This window comes from Canis aureus, chromosome 11 (assembly GCF_053574225.1).
Source record: "Canis aureus isolate CA01 chromosome 11, VMU_Caureus_v.1.0, whole genome shotgun sequence".
Taxonomy (NCBI): domain Eukaryota; kingdom Metazoa; phylum Chordata; class Mammalia; order Carnivora; family Canidae; genus Canis; species Canis aureus.
The window spans coordinates 65,538,242-65,557,192 of record NC_135621.1 but is presented as its reverse complement, the minus strand read 5'-3'; the positions used below and the strand labels follow the sequence as shown (position 1 = coordinate 65,557,192).

Below are 18,951 nucleotides of genomic sequence, written 5' to 3'. Positions count from 1 at the left end.
CTTGCCAATATTTAGTATTGCCAATCTTTAATTTTAACCATTCTCCTAAGTGTGGAATTATAATCCCACTGTGATTTTAATCTGTTTTCCCTGATCACAAGTGATGCTGAGAACATTTTCATGTTGTTATTGGCCAGTGATACAGCTTTGTTTGGGGACCACATATTTAAATTCTTGCCCATTTTCTTAAAAATAGGTTTGAGGCACCTGGCTGGTTCAGTCAGTAGAGCCTGCAACTCTTATTCTCAGGGTTGTAAATCCAAGCCTCATGTTGGGTGTAGAGATTACTTATAATAAAATCTTTAAAAATAAGTTTTTAAAATAGGGTTATTTGTGTGTGTGTTTTTAAGATTTTATTTATTTATTTATTCATGAGACACACAGAGAAAGGGGCAGAGACACAGGCAGAGGGAGAAGCAGGCTCCACGTGGGACTCAATCCCAGGACCCGGGGATCACACTCTGAGCCAAAGGCAGATGCCCAACTGCTGAGCCAACCAGGCATCCCAGGTTATTGGTGTTTTTAGTATTGAGATTTCAGACATTTTTAAAAATCTATTCTGAATGTAAGACAATGTGTCAGATATGTACTTTCTGAATATTTTCTTCTAGTCTATACCTTACCCATATATTTTCTCAATGATCTATTTAGAAGAGCTTAAGTTTTTAATTTTGATGAAGTTTAATTTATCAAAATTTTCTTTCATGTTTACTTGTCTACTATGTCTTATGTATGAACCCTCTGCCTGCCCTCAGGTCACAAATACATTGTTCTTTTTTTTTCTCCCCAGAAGCTTTATTTTCTTAGCTTTTACATTTAGGTCTATGATCAACCTTGAATTAATGTTTGTATATCCTAAAAGGCAGGAATTGAGGCTTATTTTTTCCACATGGACATCCGGATGTTTCAAAATAATCTGTTGAAAAGACTTTCCTTTCCTCACTGAATTGTGCTGCACTTTAATTGAAAATTAATTGGCCAAATAAGTCTGGGTCTATTTCAGAACTTTCTGTTGTGTTCCACTGTCCTATCCCAGTACCACACTATACTGATTATTATATCTTCATAGTAAATGTTGACATCAAGTAGTTTTAATATTACGATAACTGTTCTTTTTAAAGATTATATTGTTATTCAGTTCCTTTGCATTTCCAAATATATTTTAGAGTCAGTTTTTCAATTTCTATCTTTTTTTTTTAAGCCACTAGGATTATGATTAGCAAGGAGTAGAATCTATAGATGGATTTGGGGAGGACTTAAATCTTAACAATATTGAGTCTTCTAATCTATGAACATAGAACATTTCTCCATTTATTAAGGTCTTCTGTAATTACTATCAACACTGTATTGCAGTTCTCAAAAGTAGAGGTTTTTCTACATCTTCTGTTAAATTTATAAATATCTATATAATTTTTAGCCTCAATTATAAATGGAATTATTTTGTTCATTTCCTTCCTCAAATGTTTTTTGTTCATATATAAAAATACAGATTTTTCTACATTAATCTTGTATCCTGTGACCTTGCTAGAACTCCAGTATCATGTTAAACACAAGCTGTGAAAGCAAACATCTTTGCCTCATTCTCAGTCTTAGGAGAAAAGTATTCAGTATTTCGCCATTACATATGTTATTAGCTGTAGCTTTTCATAGATGTTCTTTATCAAAATGAAGAAATTTCCTTACAATGAAATCTTGCTAAGAAACTTGGTAACGAATTTTGTCAAACACTCCTTTATAATCTATTGAGATGATTATATGCTTTTTCTCCTTTATTCTGGTACTATGATTAAATCAACAGTGCATTCTTAGGACAAATCATCAAAGATTGCATATCAGTACTTAGAATATTCATTGTCTCCTAGCTCTTCCTCTAAATATGGTAGAATTTCTAACTTTTTCTTCAGAGCTCTCACTTCCATTCTGGTTCTGTCGATGGGCTCTTAGTATCAGCAGAATTCTCCTGGAATTTCCTAAGGAGGCAGGAGGGCCTAGAGAATGTTCAGTTGTCGTTAGTACAAACAAAGCAGCATTAGGGTTTAAGAATGACACAGAAAGGAGGCTGAATTTGGAATCCGTAGCTCCTGCTACTTCTGGTCTCTGAGTTAGCATATTTGAGTTCTAAACACTAGGAAGAGATCTTCAGTCCTCTTCCCAAGGTCTCAAATTCCTTTAAAAAGGAGGTAATTGTGATGTCTTATCAACTTTTTGGCTCACAGGATCATAAATGTCCCCGGCTCCTGATTTTACCCTGTTTTCCAATGTTAATACCTAAATAATAGATGCAGTATTCCAGAAATTCTCATCATTTACACAGACCTCCAAGATGGGTGGCCATCTTTATTCTATTCTTTTATATAGCCCACAGCAAGCCTATGATTTTGTTCATAAGCATCCTGGGTACTGGAGAGTAAATGGCCAGGTAAAAACCAGAAGCAATTTAATGGATGTATTCTCTGACCAGAGTCCCCAGTTCATTCTGAGAGAACTACTCAGAGGAAGACCTATTTTTCCCCATTCATAGTCCTAGTGATAGGACATATAATCTTGTAGGGCTGAGGCTTACCGTAATCAACTTTAGCTCTTTAAATATGAACTGCTATCTCCTCTACTACCATCTATTCTCTGAAGTTAGCCAATATGTCACTCTTTCTCCCCCCAAATTAACTTTACAATCTACAGGAAAGGGATTAATAAACAACAGACAATAGTGCTTATGGTAAAAATGATTCTTAATTTATAAACTGCATCTGGATTGGAAGACTCTGAATGGACGATATATCTGATGAAAGACCAGTTTTGGGCTTTTCTGATTGTGGACTCTTGTTAATTAGGCATTTCCATTACCAAGACCCTGGGAGCTATACCTATTAAACTGTTTCGAAAGATACCTGCTCTTGTGCAGCACAGATTCTAAATCAAGGCAATCTCTGCTTCTAACTATGTGGATCTCATCTCCTTGTACCCAAGCTGTCACATGGAGATAGAGACCAAAGAATAGCACCTAGGATGCTATGAGGACTCCAGTGAAAAAGAGAGCCTCTGCTGGCATGCTGCTGTTTCTGTGTTTCCAACCTCCTTCTAAGTGAATCTAATGCTTAGTTTGGCTTATGTGACCTGAGTGTCTTGTTGAACCTAAGTAGAACCCCTGGTTATTTTTGCAACAGCTTTAAGTATACTGGTATCTTTCCAGTATATCATAATGTCTGAGTTTCTCCAATAATGATTTGCTATAAACTGCTTCAGTTGAACCTGCCTTTCTAAGTTGTATTCAACAGGACACTGTTATTTATGGAGGAATCTTTTTTTTTTCCTTCTTGCTGATATGTATTCAGAAATTCAACATGAACCTCAAAGATGGTCATATTGCCAAATAGTGGTTCAATCATTTTGAGGCTGTCATATACAGATGGAGGCACCGATTGTTTTAAAACCATATATATTTTCTAACAGTGGCTATAATAAATTCTCCCATTATCAGGCTTTGTTTCTCCATTTCCAAGATCTATTACTCCCACTACATTTCAGTGATTCTTTTAACTGTAATTCAAAATTTCCTTGCCCATTTACTGTATAATGCACCTGTATATATAACAGGTTTCTGTCTAAGAGCCAGTCCCAAAATATGTTTCCACTTAGCAGTGAATTTTGTCTAGAACAGAACAGGGTAGGGATTTCTGATCAATCCAAGTATAGATATCATGAGTTTATGTTTACCTTCTAGCAAAGACAGTAATTTCAGAAGATAAATTTTATTAATTACTACTGGTCTAACAGCAATATTCCATAAGAAATCACTGACTAAATGAATAGCCTCTAGGTGTCAATCTGAAGTATCATAAAATAATTGTAACAGTTTGTTCCCTCAAGAACTTTGCAGCTTAGTTGGGGAAATAATATATAATTCGTATTGATATGTGATTGCATTTTACGCATTTAAATTGCAATATAAAGATATAATAGAGGCAAAATTTAAAATAATAATTCCTTCCTCTATAAACATTCTGTCAGCAATTTCAAAACTGCAAGGAAGAGTAAATATAAGCTGTATTTAAATTACTGCCACTTTAACTGGTAAATAAATATACCCACCATACTTTATTTGTACTATGTTTATAAAATGCATTTATTTTGTTTTGTTTTAACCTATTGCTTTAACATTACTGTTGTTAAATTTTAATATATTTTTAACTATCCTAAAACTACTTTACCCAAACATTTTTAGAATGGTAGTGCTGGTGCTAAAAAAAATTCCTGAAAGATAATAAGTTTGGAATGGAATTTACATGTGCTAAAAAATGCAACTAAGGAAGCCAAACAACTGCCATAACATGCTGTGCTATTAATTTAAGTGACTGTACTCTGGAAATATAATAGAGAAAAAAATGTAACATCAAAGCAAAATATGCTACAATGACTATGGATTGACTTAAGAGCATGCATTTAATCATCACTGTCCCCACCTACCCCTGCTTGCTCAACACATTTTGCATTCACTACTTTTGGAAAACTAGTCTTGAATTATTTAAGGTTTCAATCATGTGTCCTCCAGATCATATGCCATCCATAAAATGGGACCAATCTACCCTGTAAAAGGTAGTATATGCGTAAAGGTCAAATAAATGGAACAAGATAATAAGCCAGAGTGTTAAGTATGGGCTATAATAGGAGAGAAAAGTTCCTTCATTGATTTATGGCTTTTCAGGTAACATATCTTAAATTCTCAATAAGTTCCAGACAATGTGTCAGAAGCTAGTGATGAAAAAAAAAATGAATAGAATAGTCTCTACCTTGAAGGAATTTCAGAAAATAGGGAAAAGAATATATAAATAAATAATAACACAAAATAGTAAAATTCTAAAGAAATCTTGGATCATCACAAGTTGCATTAAAACAATGTCTTCAATTAGGGTCAGAGAATTTTAGACTATCTAAAAGAAAGTTATTCCTTCTACAAGAATTTTAGAAAATAAGATGTATGTGTATGATTAAGCAAGAAGGGTTACCATGGTCTGAATGTTTGTGTCCCCACAAAATTCATATGTTGAAATCTTAATTCCCAGTGTGATGGTATTAGGAGGTGGGGTCTTTGGGAGAGGATTAGGTCATGAGGGCAGAGCCTTCATGAATAAGATTAATGCTCTTCTAAAAGGGGCCCCAAAGAGATCCCTTGCCCCCTTCCACCATCTGAGGAATACAATGAGAAGTCTGTGACCCAGAAGAGGGCCCTCATCCAACTGTGCTGGCACCTTAGTCTCAGACTTCCAGCCTCCAGAACTGTGAGAAATAAATTTCTGTTGTTTATAAGGTACCCATCTATGGTATATTGTTATAGTAACCCAAACAGACTAAGACCAGGGTTTAGCTATAAAATCTAATACTGAATATTTTCATTAAATCTATAATTCATTTTTTAAAATGTCCTTTCTTTTCATTTCAATACCAGCATAAAACTTCTGACATATTGTTATCACCTTTTTTTTCTCACTGCTGTGATCAAAACAGTACAACATTCCCCAAAACAGCTATGAAAATGTGTGAGTTTTTAAAATTCCTACTTATGGTACTAGTGTCTAATTGAGACTTAGTTTTAACCAAAAGTGATTTATAAAGAACAAACTATATTCTCCAATAAAAAGATCAAGTTGTATTCCACTGCAGTATAAACACCCATGCTGTAAGAAAATGCCTGTATTTGTAAATAGTACAGTAGTGGCACAAGGGCTAGAACAGTCAAGCTTAAGAGGGAGTGGGCATGAAAGGTTTCTCAGTGTATGTGTGTCAATAAAATTAAATCTTGAAGGATAGGTTAAAGGGCACTGGTGGTGGTAGAGGAAGGTTATAACTTATCCTTCTTGAAGTACTTCAGATAGCCAAATAAAACAAAGAACTCAAAGACAGAAAAGACAAGGAATTTTTAAAAGTACTGCATAACTGTTGCTGACATCAATTATAAACATAACGTAAATGTCTGCATTTATTATTATTGAAAAAACTCCAAAATATTATTGAAATAAAAATAACAGCCAGGAGGGGTTAGGGGAAGAGTTCAAATAAAGAAAAGAGAAAAAAATATTGAATCTCTCATGTTATATGAAGTGAGTTAACACATTGTTTTATTCATTTATTTCTTGAAAGATTTTATTTTTAAGTAATCTCTACACCCAACATAGGCTCGACTCTTAACCCCAAATCCAAGAGTCACATGCTCTACTGACTGAGCCAGCCAGGTACCCCTGTTCTATTTTTAATGTTAGTAGAAAAATATAGGTTCACTTATTTATCCACCTGGCTTATTTATCTTAGAGGATTGTATACTAAAATGAAAATATAATGTATAACTTCCAAACTCTATTAAAAAGTACTTAAAGAACACTGGAGAATGGTAAAATTTAAGGGATGAATGGGGAAAAAATAAGAAGAAAAGTCCCAAATAAAAGTATAAAGTAATAAAAGTGAAGTTAAGTATGCAGTTATCAAAAAGTATAACTATTAAGGGCAAAGAATATAAAGATAGATAAACTAAATAATGTTTATAAGAGAAATACTTAATACAGGTTGCAAAGAAAGTGATAAATACACCAGGAAAACACAAATATAAAAGAAAGTATGAGTTACAAATATGAACACCAGGCAAAATTTCTGGGCAAGAGGCATTAAATGGGGTAAACTGATCAAATTATAATGCATAATGAAATTATTAGAAAATTATTTTTATGCACTAAAGAATTTAGCATTGAAGTTCTCCTTCATAGATGAACTACACAAAAAGAATAAGGATACAAATAACTATTACAAAGTTAAAGTTTGATCTAAAAACATATGCTTAATCTAACAAATAGAATATACATGTAAAAAGATACAGAAAATTTACAAAAATAGATCGTATGTCTCAAAGGAAAAAAATCTCACTCATTAAACTGAAATTTGAAAGTCTTCAGAATTTTATCTGAATAAATTTAAACAAGAAACAAACAAACTAGAAATAAATAAAGCCCACAATAAAATACAGTCTCCTAAACCACACCGGGTTAAATGAGAAATCAAAGTGGCAATCATAAATTAGAAAATATTAATTTACAAAACTGGCACAGAACAAAACATCCATCTTTATTTTTTTAAAGATTTTATTTATGTATTCATGAGAGACAAAGAGACTGAGAGAGAGAGAGAGAGAGAGAGAGAGACAGGCAGAGGGAGAAGCAGGCTCCATGCAGGGAGCCCCATGTGGGACTCGATCCCAGGTCTCCAGGATCACGCCCTTGGCCGAAGGCAGGTGCTAAACCGCTGAACCACCCAGGGATCTCCCAAAACATCCATCTTTATATACAAACCTGATCAATTCCTTATAATAAATTTCTATAAATGGGAGTGGAGGTGAACAGAACTGAGTTAAGAAAGTCAAGGAAGTTTTTGGCTAAGGAGTTACATGGGTCATGTAATCAGTGGAAATTCTACTGCCACCCCTGCCCCAATATGATATGACAGTAAGAGTTAAGGCTGAGATGGCTGCCAAAGTACCAAGAGGTGATTAGACGATAGAAATTAAGGATATCAATTCATAAATTTAGAATAATTCATTACCTGAAAGAAGTATGAACATAGTGGTTGATTTTCATTCCAATAATAAAGGTATAACACCAATTCCTTAAGTGTGATAGCCAGACTATCAATAAACATTTGTTGACCAATTAATACAAAGAGATTCTAACCACTTTTCATCTTAGTAGTTTGATCAAACCAGCTATAAGGAATACTTGCATAGAAGCTTCTACATATAAGGATACATAAGAAATATACAAATTCAAAACAAAGATTGTGCACATAAACTAGGAGAAGGAAGCCAATTCATCATGTCCTACCACCTTTAAGGCAGATCTTTACTTACAAGAAGGTTCATCCATACACTGACAAAAAAAGTATAAACACATATTTAGACTACTTTATACTATATCAGTAGTTCCAGTAAAGTTTTATGCTTTCTTGACTAAGCTTAGCCTTGATTTTAAATTGTGAAAATCTGTTTCTAACCATCACCACATAAAGTTTTCAGAGAGCTAAATGGTATATTATATATTAGAAAGGCTTAAGGAAGAAAAAATACTTTGTTAGTGGCATTGTTTTTTTCCTGGAAAACAAGAATGAGTTTTCAACTTTGCAAAAAAAAAGATAAACTTCTAGCTAAATGCTAATAAAACCAACCTGTAATTTTTGCTGCCTTTTCCTCTTGGTTCACTCGGTTCTCATCATCTTCTTCATTATCTTCTTCGAAGTCATCTAAATTGCCAATGTCAGCCTGCTTCATACTCATCAGACTAGCCAAACTTTGCATGTCTTCATCCCTATATGAATGATTTAAAATTTAATACACAGCTCATGAAATGACATTGTTTGAAAAAGGATTGTTTCTTAAGAAAATAATAATATATTCCTTCTATGTTAATAAGCCTTTTTAAAGTTGCCCAAAATTATTGAAAAATCTAAATACTCCTATTCGTTAATTTTTAAATGGCATGCTTAAATAGTAAAAGGAAAACTGGATTAAAAACTAACTGGTTAGGAGTTAGTTTAACTCTGTGCTGCAGATCTGTAGAAGACTAAAATTTTCTTCATAAGTATCAAAGTGTGGTTTCCTGGGATCCCTGGGTGGCTCAGCGGTTTAGCACCTGCCTTCGGCCCGGGGCATGATCCTGGAGTCCCAGGATCAAGTCCCACGTCGGGCTCCCTGCATGGAGCCTGCTTCTCCCTCTGCCTGTCTCACTCTCTCTCATGAATAAATAAATAAAATCTCTAAAAAATAAATAAAATAAAGTGTGGTTTCCTAATCATTAAATCTGGAAATAAAAACTTGTTTTATAAAACAGCGAGACAGTTCACATATCAATGAGATCCTGACTTTAAAATATGCAAACTTTTAAAATAAATCAGAATAGAAGTTTTTTTTTTTTTTAAGATTTTATTTATTCATGAGAGACACAGAGAGAGAGAGAGAGGGAGAGGGGGGGCGGTAGAGACATAGGCAGAGGGAGAAGCAGGCTCCATGCAGGGAGCCCGACGTGGGACTCGATCCCGGGTCTCTAGGATCACGCCCTGGGCTGACGGTGGTGCTAAACTGCTGAGCCACCCAGGTTGCCCAGAATAGAAGTTCTTAATCTGAAATCCATAGCCCTTTTGGTTTGGTGAACAGGAAGATAAAGAAATGGTAAACTCCTATAAATCATGTTTAAATCTTATTTAAATGTGCATTTTTCTCAAAGGGGTCGTAATTCCCAAAAAAGTTAAGGAACTACTGCAACAGAAAAAACACTTTCAAGTCGCATTTTTTAAAATTACAAGATGAAAAATGACCTGGGTTGATTATAAGTTAAATACCATATATTTGATAAAATGTAAGAATGTCTTTATCTTGAAGTATTTTAAATATATGTCTATAGTTTACATTAACTAATACTCTAAACATCAAGTAATTTAAGTTTTCTTGATCTATTATTTTTACCTTAAGTTTCAAATAAACTGCAGTGAATAAACCATATTTTAATATGTAATATACAAATTAAATTTCAACTAGATATACCTCTCTAAAATTCAGAAACCCTAAGATACTGTTTTTCATGTCCTTACCACAATAAAATAAAAAACAAAACAAAATAAGAAAACTCTTTTGTAAAGAATGTTCACTAATATTCACTTATATCCTAAACACAGTACAACTTTGCAGACTAAACAGGTTTTTAAAATTCTTTGCATTTTATCTCACCTAAGTTTACAGTTAACCAAATCATTTCCCCTTATAAAAACAGATTTAGTGACACAAAGTCTGCATAAACAAAAAACTTGTATTACCTATAGAAATGCCTTACAAATTGCTCACCTACCAATGAGGAATAATTTCAAGATACAACATTATTCTTGAAATGTTAACTGGCTTAGTTTTACTTCTGTAATTTCCTCATATTTTAATCTTGAACATTTTTCTCTGTGAAAGTTTAGGGAGCAAGGAGTAAAAAGGTAGAGAGGGAGTTTAGGATGTTTTGAGAGAATTTTCCATTAGAATTGAGACATTTGGTTAAACTGAATTCCTCTCACCCAGATTCTCCTGTGGAGGGTGCTGAATCACTTACTGCTTTTGCCCAGTGGAAAGGAGTCCGCAATCAAAGGGTCTTCTCTGATTCTGTTTTCTCTCTTCTTTCTGTGTTTTCTTTCCTTTCATTTTGGCTTTAACTTCAGGGTAAGGTCTTTATTTTTAATTTCTCAGTATTCAAGACTAAAATTTAAGGTCCTGAGATGACAGACTGATCCATTTTGTACTGTCTCTCTACCACACTCACTCAAAAGCCAACTTTCCAGAGATGAGGCTCACTGTTATCTACCAAGTTATTTACTGCCCTATAGATGAGTGCCAAACATCTCATTTTGACTGACACATAGAATCCAGTCTAATCAGTCAAGTGGACATGGCCAATTATAGCAACCACATTCCACTGGCTCAAATACATTTAGAACTATGATTTAAATTGTATCAAAATATTCATAGCCGACTTCTTCCCACCTTGTAAGTCTAGGCTTAGAATTCCCATCTCTTCCGTCCCTGATCTTCCTCTCCAAGTAGTACTAACCTTTTCATTAGACCCCAAACATGCACTCTTCCTTGACTTGACTGTATGCAACAACCATAGTACATGTTACTTTTTTTTCCTGTTCCAGGTATGTTTACCTGATTTTATCCAGTTCGAGTTTTACTCTTAGGAGATCAGAACTGGTGGAGGAATTACCAGTGCTTAAGAAGTGATTTTTGAAAAGAATAATTATATCAAATTGTACTTTGCTAGAAAATTTTTAGAAGGCTGTGCAAAAGAACATGAGTTGTGAAAAATTCCTTTAGTTCTTTTATTCCTCTTATCCTAAACTTTTCATTTTGTGCTCCTCTCATATCTCAGCTTCATTGAACAGCTCTATAAATTGAACTGTCTGTATTTCAAAGTACAATTATTTACCCTGAAGACAATGAAATACAAAACAAACATTTATAATACTTATAACATACAATTTAAAATTTGGAATTGCTATAGTCACTTCTATATTATTGTTCATTCTCTAGAGTCAAGAGACTCTATAAATAACAAGGAGTTCATTTAATTCAGCCTTTAAAACAAAGAATGGCAAGAATGACTGGTATGCAATAAGATATTTTCAACTGCTGCCAGTCTACTGAGTCAAAAGCTGTTTACATACAGTTTTAAAACACACTCAGAAGCAGCTTGTCTTCTTGACAAAAGGAACTTACGTGGCTTTTCCTTCCCGAAGGAAAATGCAAGATAATGAAAACTGGAGAGTTGCAGATACAACTTTTTTAGACAATGGCTTGAATTTTAACTTGACATCAGTCTGAGTTGGCATAGGGCTTGCATACTGTTTCATGTTGATGCTGCTAGTAGCAAGAGCTTTCCTTCGACCAGAAGGGGATTCCTGGAAGAAAAAAAAATTAGAATTTTGGAGTTATTTATTTTACAGCTAAGTATTTTGAAATCGCATTTTAATAATACGTTATTTAATAGTTGAAACTTCCTTCCCTAATTAATTCCTATAACACAACATTGAAATAAAATTGTGATGAAGTTATATTATAACTTTTACATCTTTAAATAAGGCAGATAAAAATTAGAGAGAGCTGGCCCAGGCAGCAGAAAGAAAGATAAACTAAAACACCCCTAAATAATCTCAGGAAAGAAAAAGGAAGGAATGCAAACAGGAAAGAAAGTATCCAGAGTTCCTCTAAAAAGATCTAGCTCAGAAATAGGCATCAAAAGTACTCAACAACTGTTTTCCTTCCTTTCATTCTACTTAATGTAACCTAATGATATTTCTCCTTGTTGAATACCTACAATTTTTTATGGAACTCCCAGCCTCTATGGTATTCTACTTCTTTTTTACCATTTCACCTACTTTTTTTTCCTGTGACAATAGTTTATTATAAAAATGAGCCCTCATCCTCACAATAGGTTTATCGGTAAGATTTCTAGTAGCGAGCACCAGCACCAAGACTGCCAAACTTTTTGGGTTCACAGCGCCGGGGATCAGCTACCAGCACGGTCTGGTTGTACTGAATGAGGATGCCTTTGAGCTCCTTCTTGGGAGCCTCATCCACATATGGTAATAGGCTACCAGGGCTTTGGCGATGGACTGGCAGATTACACGAATCTGGGCCACGTGACCACCCCTCACTCGGACACAAAGATGTCCACCCCAGCAAGTTCTATTTATCCTCTAATTTGAGCCTTATTTCTTCCTGGGGCTTTTCTGATCACTCCACTCTATAGTTCTCTCTCCTTCTCCTAAGATCATATATATCAAGGAAGAAACCACTGGTTTCTCTAATGCTATGTCTGGGACAGACACTGCCAACGCACTCCAGGAGGTTTCAAATTCTCCACACAGCTATTACCAATTCACCAAAAATGAATACAAAATGAAACCTAGTTGCTATCAAGGGTACTTAACATTCTAATGACAAGCTATCTCATTTCAAAATTATCCTTTACAGAATAATAGCTTAGGAGAACAATGAAAACAAAACAGCAAAATAATGATTGGGCATTAACTATGTGTAAGACACATTGTTGATTTAGGAGAGATACGATGATAATTAAGACATGAGCTCCATGTGTTCTAATGGCAAGAGGACATTTTAGATGAAGGTAATCTGTAAATCATGTACATCAGAGAACATATGCCATCATTAATGTAAACCAGAAGCCATAAACCAACATTCCTTAGGATTTACTAGTCTGAGAGTTCAGATCTAAAATAAGGCCTAATTTTCAAGCTGTGTGACCTTGAGTAAGTAAGCTTAGGCCTCACTAACTTTCCTTATAAAATAAGGAGACTAATCAGAAATCTATTTAAGCTCTACAGAAGGTTTTCTATAAAATTATTCAATTTTCCAACCAGGCAGGAAAACTACCATTAACTTTTGAATTATTATTTAATAAATCTTTATTTTGTCTTATGATTGACAAACTTGCCTAAAAATAAAGATATATTAATTTAATCAAAACATTAAACCAGCTTTTTAGGAAAAAACCTGACATTTCTGCCAGCAGGGCAAGTAAAAATGTAATGTAGCATCCCCTAAAGAATACCTTGTTTTAAAATGTAGTCTTATCTGTCAGATTATGCACAGCAATATTATACAGAACTATTAGTGCATGTAGATACCTTATGAATGAATTTCAAAAATGCATCAAGCACTTGAGAAGGATTTAAGCCCTCTCAGAAGAAATACTTAAGAATATGCAAATACCTTCAACTGAATCAAGTTGAACAGATGTGACTATCCCAAACAATACAAGTGTTCTTTCCCTGGTCGCTACTGTCAATCAAAGAATAAGATTAAGGTCCAAGGTTCTGACAATGTGCAAAATGAAAACGTATGATTGGGTAGTATCAATTTATTACACTGATATGAACAATAATCTCTTATTGTACCTTTAGAATAACTAACAACTTTTACATATAATATAGGATTTAAAGCCTCTGTTTTGGAAGCATGACATACAAACTGCCACATATTATGTTCAGATTTTGTTAAACAAATCTGTTTTACAAAGTATGACACTAATCCTTTAATAATATTTAATTTTATAACCAAATAATCAAAATTCTATAAAAATTAAGATAGCTTGGAAATAAGCATAATTGTGAGAGCCCAATTTAACGACAATTCCTACAAAATCTAAAGTTTTATGATTAATATCATATTCGTTTTTTAGATAAAAATTGTGTAGGTTTAGGTTTTCTGCTGAACTCAAAGAGTTTTTAAATTTTTGGTAAATCAATGTCTCTGAAACAACAAAATAAAGGCTACAAAATTCTAAACATAATTAGTTGTACCACTTAAGTATTTAGTTGCTCAGCAACAATGGAAACAGCCCTTTGTAAGGTCTGGACAGGTGAAGAGAACAGAGTTCTTTTGAGTCTACAATATCCATTCCTATTCACACAGGCTCTCACTAGAGTCCGAGCTGGGAAAAGAGGTCTGAATGATATTTCTAGTAATTCTTCAACCAAGCTCACACATTGTTTTCCTCTTTAAAATTAGTTGTCTCATAGAAAAGGTATTTAAAAAGAACAGTAATGAGATAAATATAAGGATCTTTCACAATTCTAACCCCAGCTCCATGAATCTTCACTTTTTATAATCAAGTCTAAATCTTTACCCACCCAAAATTGATACCACTGCTATCATCAGTTCTATAAAAAGGAATGAAATAAGTGATTGCAGTAAGAAATGAGCATGTCTTTTGTATCCTATCATCCTTCCACAAAGGAGTAGGGTCCAGCCAGGCAGAGAGAGTTTAGAGAGAATTACTCTTATGGTTTCCAGAGGCCTAATGCCATTTCATGTCATGTGCAAGGTAGACAAAAGGACAGAAAAAAGAGAAAAAATAGTAAAAGCAACTCTGAAAGAGATGACAAAACTTAATAAGAAGTGAGTGTTCACATATATGTAAGACTAAGTTTCTGTCTCTGGCCCATGCTTAATACATGTTTGTGTGTGAATCTGACAGTATTTGAGGAATTACTTCAAAACTCCTAAAGCTGAAGTTCTTAAACTTTAGTGTTTACTAAAAAACAAAAAACTAGGAGAGTTTTAGACAATTTAGATGACTGGATCACACCCCAACCAGAGATGGGCTCTCAGGAATCTGCTGCATTTCTAAAAATAATAAGCACCTCCCTTCTCTACTCCCATCGGGCCACACCCACACACACACCACTACTACCAGGTGATTCTGATCTGGTTAATCTAAAATCACACTTTCAGAAATACTTCCCCTAAGAAGTTATTACATAATATAACCATTTTATTTAAGAAATCTCACTCTCATTTTTCCTAAGTATTCTCTGTAATAAAAAAGACTTAGCTAGGGCGCCTGGGTGGCTCAGTCGGTAAAGCATCTGCCTTAGGATCAGGTCATGATTCCAGGGTCCTGGGATCCAGCCCAGCATTGGGCTCCCTGCTCAGCGGGGAGCCTGCTTCTCCTTCTCCCTACACCCCATTCCCCGGCTGGTGCTTGCTCTTGCACTTGCTTTCTCTCTCTCTAATAAATAACACTTATTTAGTGTCAATAAATAAAATCTAAAAAAAAAAAAAAACTAAAACAAAACAAAAAACCCCAACAGACTTAGCCTAGATATATCCATTTCTTTAAAATCTAGCCTATTGTATTTGTAACCAGGCGAACCAGCATTTGCATGTCACGCTAGCATTTACTCACTGGTTAATTTTTGGCCTATTTCTTCATGTATCTGAGCCTCATATTCACACTGTCAGGCAAATATTAAGTTTGGACAATACCCACTGTTGATAAAAATAAGGGACAATGCACAAACTCTCTTACACTGCAGGAGAGAGTTTCAATAGATAACAGCCACTTTGGAAAGAAGGTTGACATTACCTTGTAAAGTAGAACACATACATATCTTACAATTCAGTAATAATTTCTATCCTAGAAATGTCCTTGAGAAATTCTTGCAATGATATACTAAAATATCTAATAGAGTTTTCAGCAGCATATAATAGGTGCTTAATAAATAGTATTTATTATTAATATTTGTTGACCATTTAGTCTGGTTTATTACCTTAATATTACAAATGGTCTATCCAGGATCACCAGTCTTGAAATTAGAAAAACAAATAAGCATAACTCAGTGCAGGATGCTTACTTTAAAGTAATGCAGTTATATTACTAGAATTCACACCTGGAACCCCTACATTCTTACCAGACCTAAAACAAATTCGCCACTTTGACGTGCCCTCATTGCTGTTCAGGTGATAACAATACAAGCAATAGATGAATAAATGTTTTCTCCATATAGCATAAAATGGAAAAATGTATAATCACCTTATTAGTAAAGAATGAACTGATTATAGAATAAATAAATATATTTTTGTAAGATTCAGGGCTTCCTTATAAATATTTTTAAACATTTTAGATTTTACCATAAAAGAATGTAGCTAATGATGCCATTTCCCCTCCTCCACAAACCAAACTAACAACGTGATATAAAAAAACATAATGGTAGCAAAGCAATTTAGTTAAGTGGGATATTCTTTTTTTCATATTATAAGAAGTCAGAGAGAACCATCTTTTGTTCAAATTGTTCAAGTTAGGGTCTTCTAACAGAATAGTTCATAGTAAGATGGTTCATTTATTATGGATCCCAAAATAAATACAATTAATATAATGCCTCTGATGAAAATATTTGACTGATGGGGCACCTGAGTGGCTCAGCCAGTTAGGCATCTGCCTTTGGCTCAGGTCATGATCCTGGGGTTCTGGAATGGAGAACCACGGTAGGCTCCTTGCCTCTCCCACTTTCTCTGCCACTTCCCTTGCTTGTGCTTCCTCTCTATACTCTGTAAAATAAATAAATAAAATCTTTAAAAAATATATTTGACTGACTTCCTCTACCTATTAAAGTATCACATAAAATAATTCAAAAGCTAGAAATTGAATGCTTTCTCTTTTTTAGCCACGCATTTCCTCTTTTGTGAAATCTTTTGGAGTTTTTCTTACTGCTGGTTATGTTTTTCTTTTTTTCATGAAATTGGACAACTTGCACTTATTCTGATATTATGTTCTTCTGGTTTTGGGGGTCTTTTAAAATTCTAGTGTAGTTAACATACAGTGTTATATTAGTTTCAGGTATACAGGATAGTGATTCACCAGCTCATATATTACTCGGTGCTCATCAAGAGAAGAGCACTTTTAATTCCCTTCACATATTTCACCCATCTCTCTGCCGACCTCACCTCTAATACTCATTTGTTCTTAATAGTTAAGAGTCTGTCTTTTGGTTTGTTTCTTTTTTTCCCCCTTTGTTCATTTGTTTTGTTTCTTAAAGTCCACATATGAGTGAAATCATATGATATTTGTCTTTCTCACACTGGGCTAATTTACTTAGTATTATACCCTCTAGCTCCATCCATGTTGTTGCAAATGGCAAGATTTCATTCTTTATTTATGGCTAATTAATATTTCACTGTGTGTGTGTGTATGTATCACCTCTTCTTTATCCATTCATCTACTGAAGGACATGCTTCAGTAGGCTGCTGCTTCCCTTAATTTGTCTATTGTAAATAATGCAGCAATAAGCATAAGAGTACATATAACCCTTTGAATTAGTGTTTTTTGTATTCTTTGAGTAAATACCCAGTAGTGCAATTACTAGATCATAGAGTAGTTCTATTTTTTATTTTTTGAGGAACCTCCATAAGTCTTCACAGTGGTTGCACCAGTTTGCATTCCCACCAACTGTGTGAGAGGGTTCTTTTTTCTCCACATCCTCACCAACACTTGTGTTATGTGTTCTCTGTTTTAGCCATTCTGATAGTGTGAGGTGACATCTCACTGGGGTTTTGATTTGCATTTCCCTGATGATGAGTGATGTTGAGCATCTTTTTATGTGTCTGTTGGCCATTTCTATTTCTTCTTTGGAGAAATGTCTGTTCTTGTCTCCTGCCCATTTTTAATTGGATTATTTTTGTGTGTTTACGTGTATTGAGTTGTATAGGTTCTTTATATACTTTGGATACTAACCCTTTATCAGGTATGTCATTTGAAAATAATCTCCCAGTCAGTAGGCTATCTTTTAGTTTTGTTGGTTGTTTCCTTTGCTGTGCAGAACTTTTAACTTTTATGTAGTCCTAATAATTTAGTTTTTATTTTGTTTCTCTCGCCTCAGGAGACCTATCTAGAAACATGCTGCTACGACCAATGTCAGAGAAATTATTTCCTGTGCTCTCTTCAAGAATTTTTATGGTTTCAGGTTTCACACTTAGGGCCTTAATCCCTTTTGAGTTTGTGCTGGTTATCTTTTCATTACTATTTACATATGCATTCTAGTACTAAATCCATTGTTATTTATATGTGTTGTACAAACGCCTTCCAATTTTTGGCTTTTATTTTCTCTATATGGAATCTTTTAAATAGCCCAATTTCTTATTTTTAATGTGAAGTCAACCTTTTCCTTTACGGTTTGTGCTTGTATATTTTGTTTGAGAAAGTCTTCCTAACATTGACCTCAAACTAAAAACTTTCAAACCTCTGCTTTTCATAGTTAAGAGTCATTGCCAACTAGAGTGAATTTTTGTGTAACTTTCAGATAGGGATTCAATTTCATTCTTTAAAAAAATTATGGGTAAATAACTGTCACAGCACTATTTATTAAACAGTCCATATATATCCCTCCTCTCCTCTATCTGCAATGCCCTCTCTTACCAAAAATCTGGCTTGCATATAAGGTCTGTTTCTGTGTTCTCTAATTCTGTACCACTAGCCAGTTGTTCTAATCTCACAACAAGGCAATATTGCCTCAACTATCAAAGTTTTATCCTACATTTAATTCTCTCTTTATTCTCTTATTCAGGAGTATCTTTGGCTATTTATGACTTTGCTTTCCCAAATAGTTCCGAAGTTTTATGAAACATCCAGATGAGATTTTGATTAGAACTGCATTAAATCTACAGATCAATGTGGTTGTATTGACACCTTTACAATATTAGATTCCATATTCTAAAATAGGACATTACCTCTATATTATCTATTTAAATCTTTAACGTCTCTCAAAGTTTTATCATTTTCTTCACATACGTCATATGTATCCATAGCTAGATTTATTCCTAGGTATTTCAGTGTTTCTCTTAATCTAAATTTTTTTCAAATTATATCTTTGAATTGTTTCTAGCAATTGAATTTGCAAACAGATTTTTTAAAGTAGGCTCTACACAGAGTATGGAGCTCAATGCAGGGCTTAAACGTTAGTTCCTATCCTGAGATAAGACCTGAGCTGAGATCAAGAGTCAGACACTTAACCAATGGAGCCACCCAGGTGCACAAGTAAACACATTTTTTAAATACAAAAAACCTAACACCTTTGTATTAATTTTAA

At 34.1% G+C, this 18,951-nt stretch overlaps 1 protein-coding gene across 14 annotated transcripts in view; it reads right to left on the bottom strand.

Annotated features, from left to right (window-relative positions):
* Positions 1 to 18,951, bottom strand: part of EHBP1 (EH domain binding protein 1) — a 345,845-nt gene that overhangs the window by 186,037 nt on the left and 140,857 nt on the right. For 13 of the 14 annotated variants that reach the window (XM_077915588.1, XM_077915592.1, XM_077915584.1 and 10 more), the window contains 2 exons: positions 11,282 to 11,463; positions 8,200 to 8,339 (listed from right to left, as the gene is read on the bottom strand). In XM_077915588.1, coding sequence (XP_077771714.1) covers positions 8,200 to 8,339; positions 11,282 to 11,463 — 322 coding nt within the window. Of the gene's footprint in view, positions 1 to 8,199; positions 8,340 to 10,118; positions 10,306 to 11,281; positions 11,464 to 18,951 lie in introns of those variants that run through there. The other variant, XM_077915594.1, reaches the window with a different exon arrangement.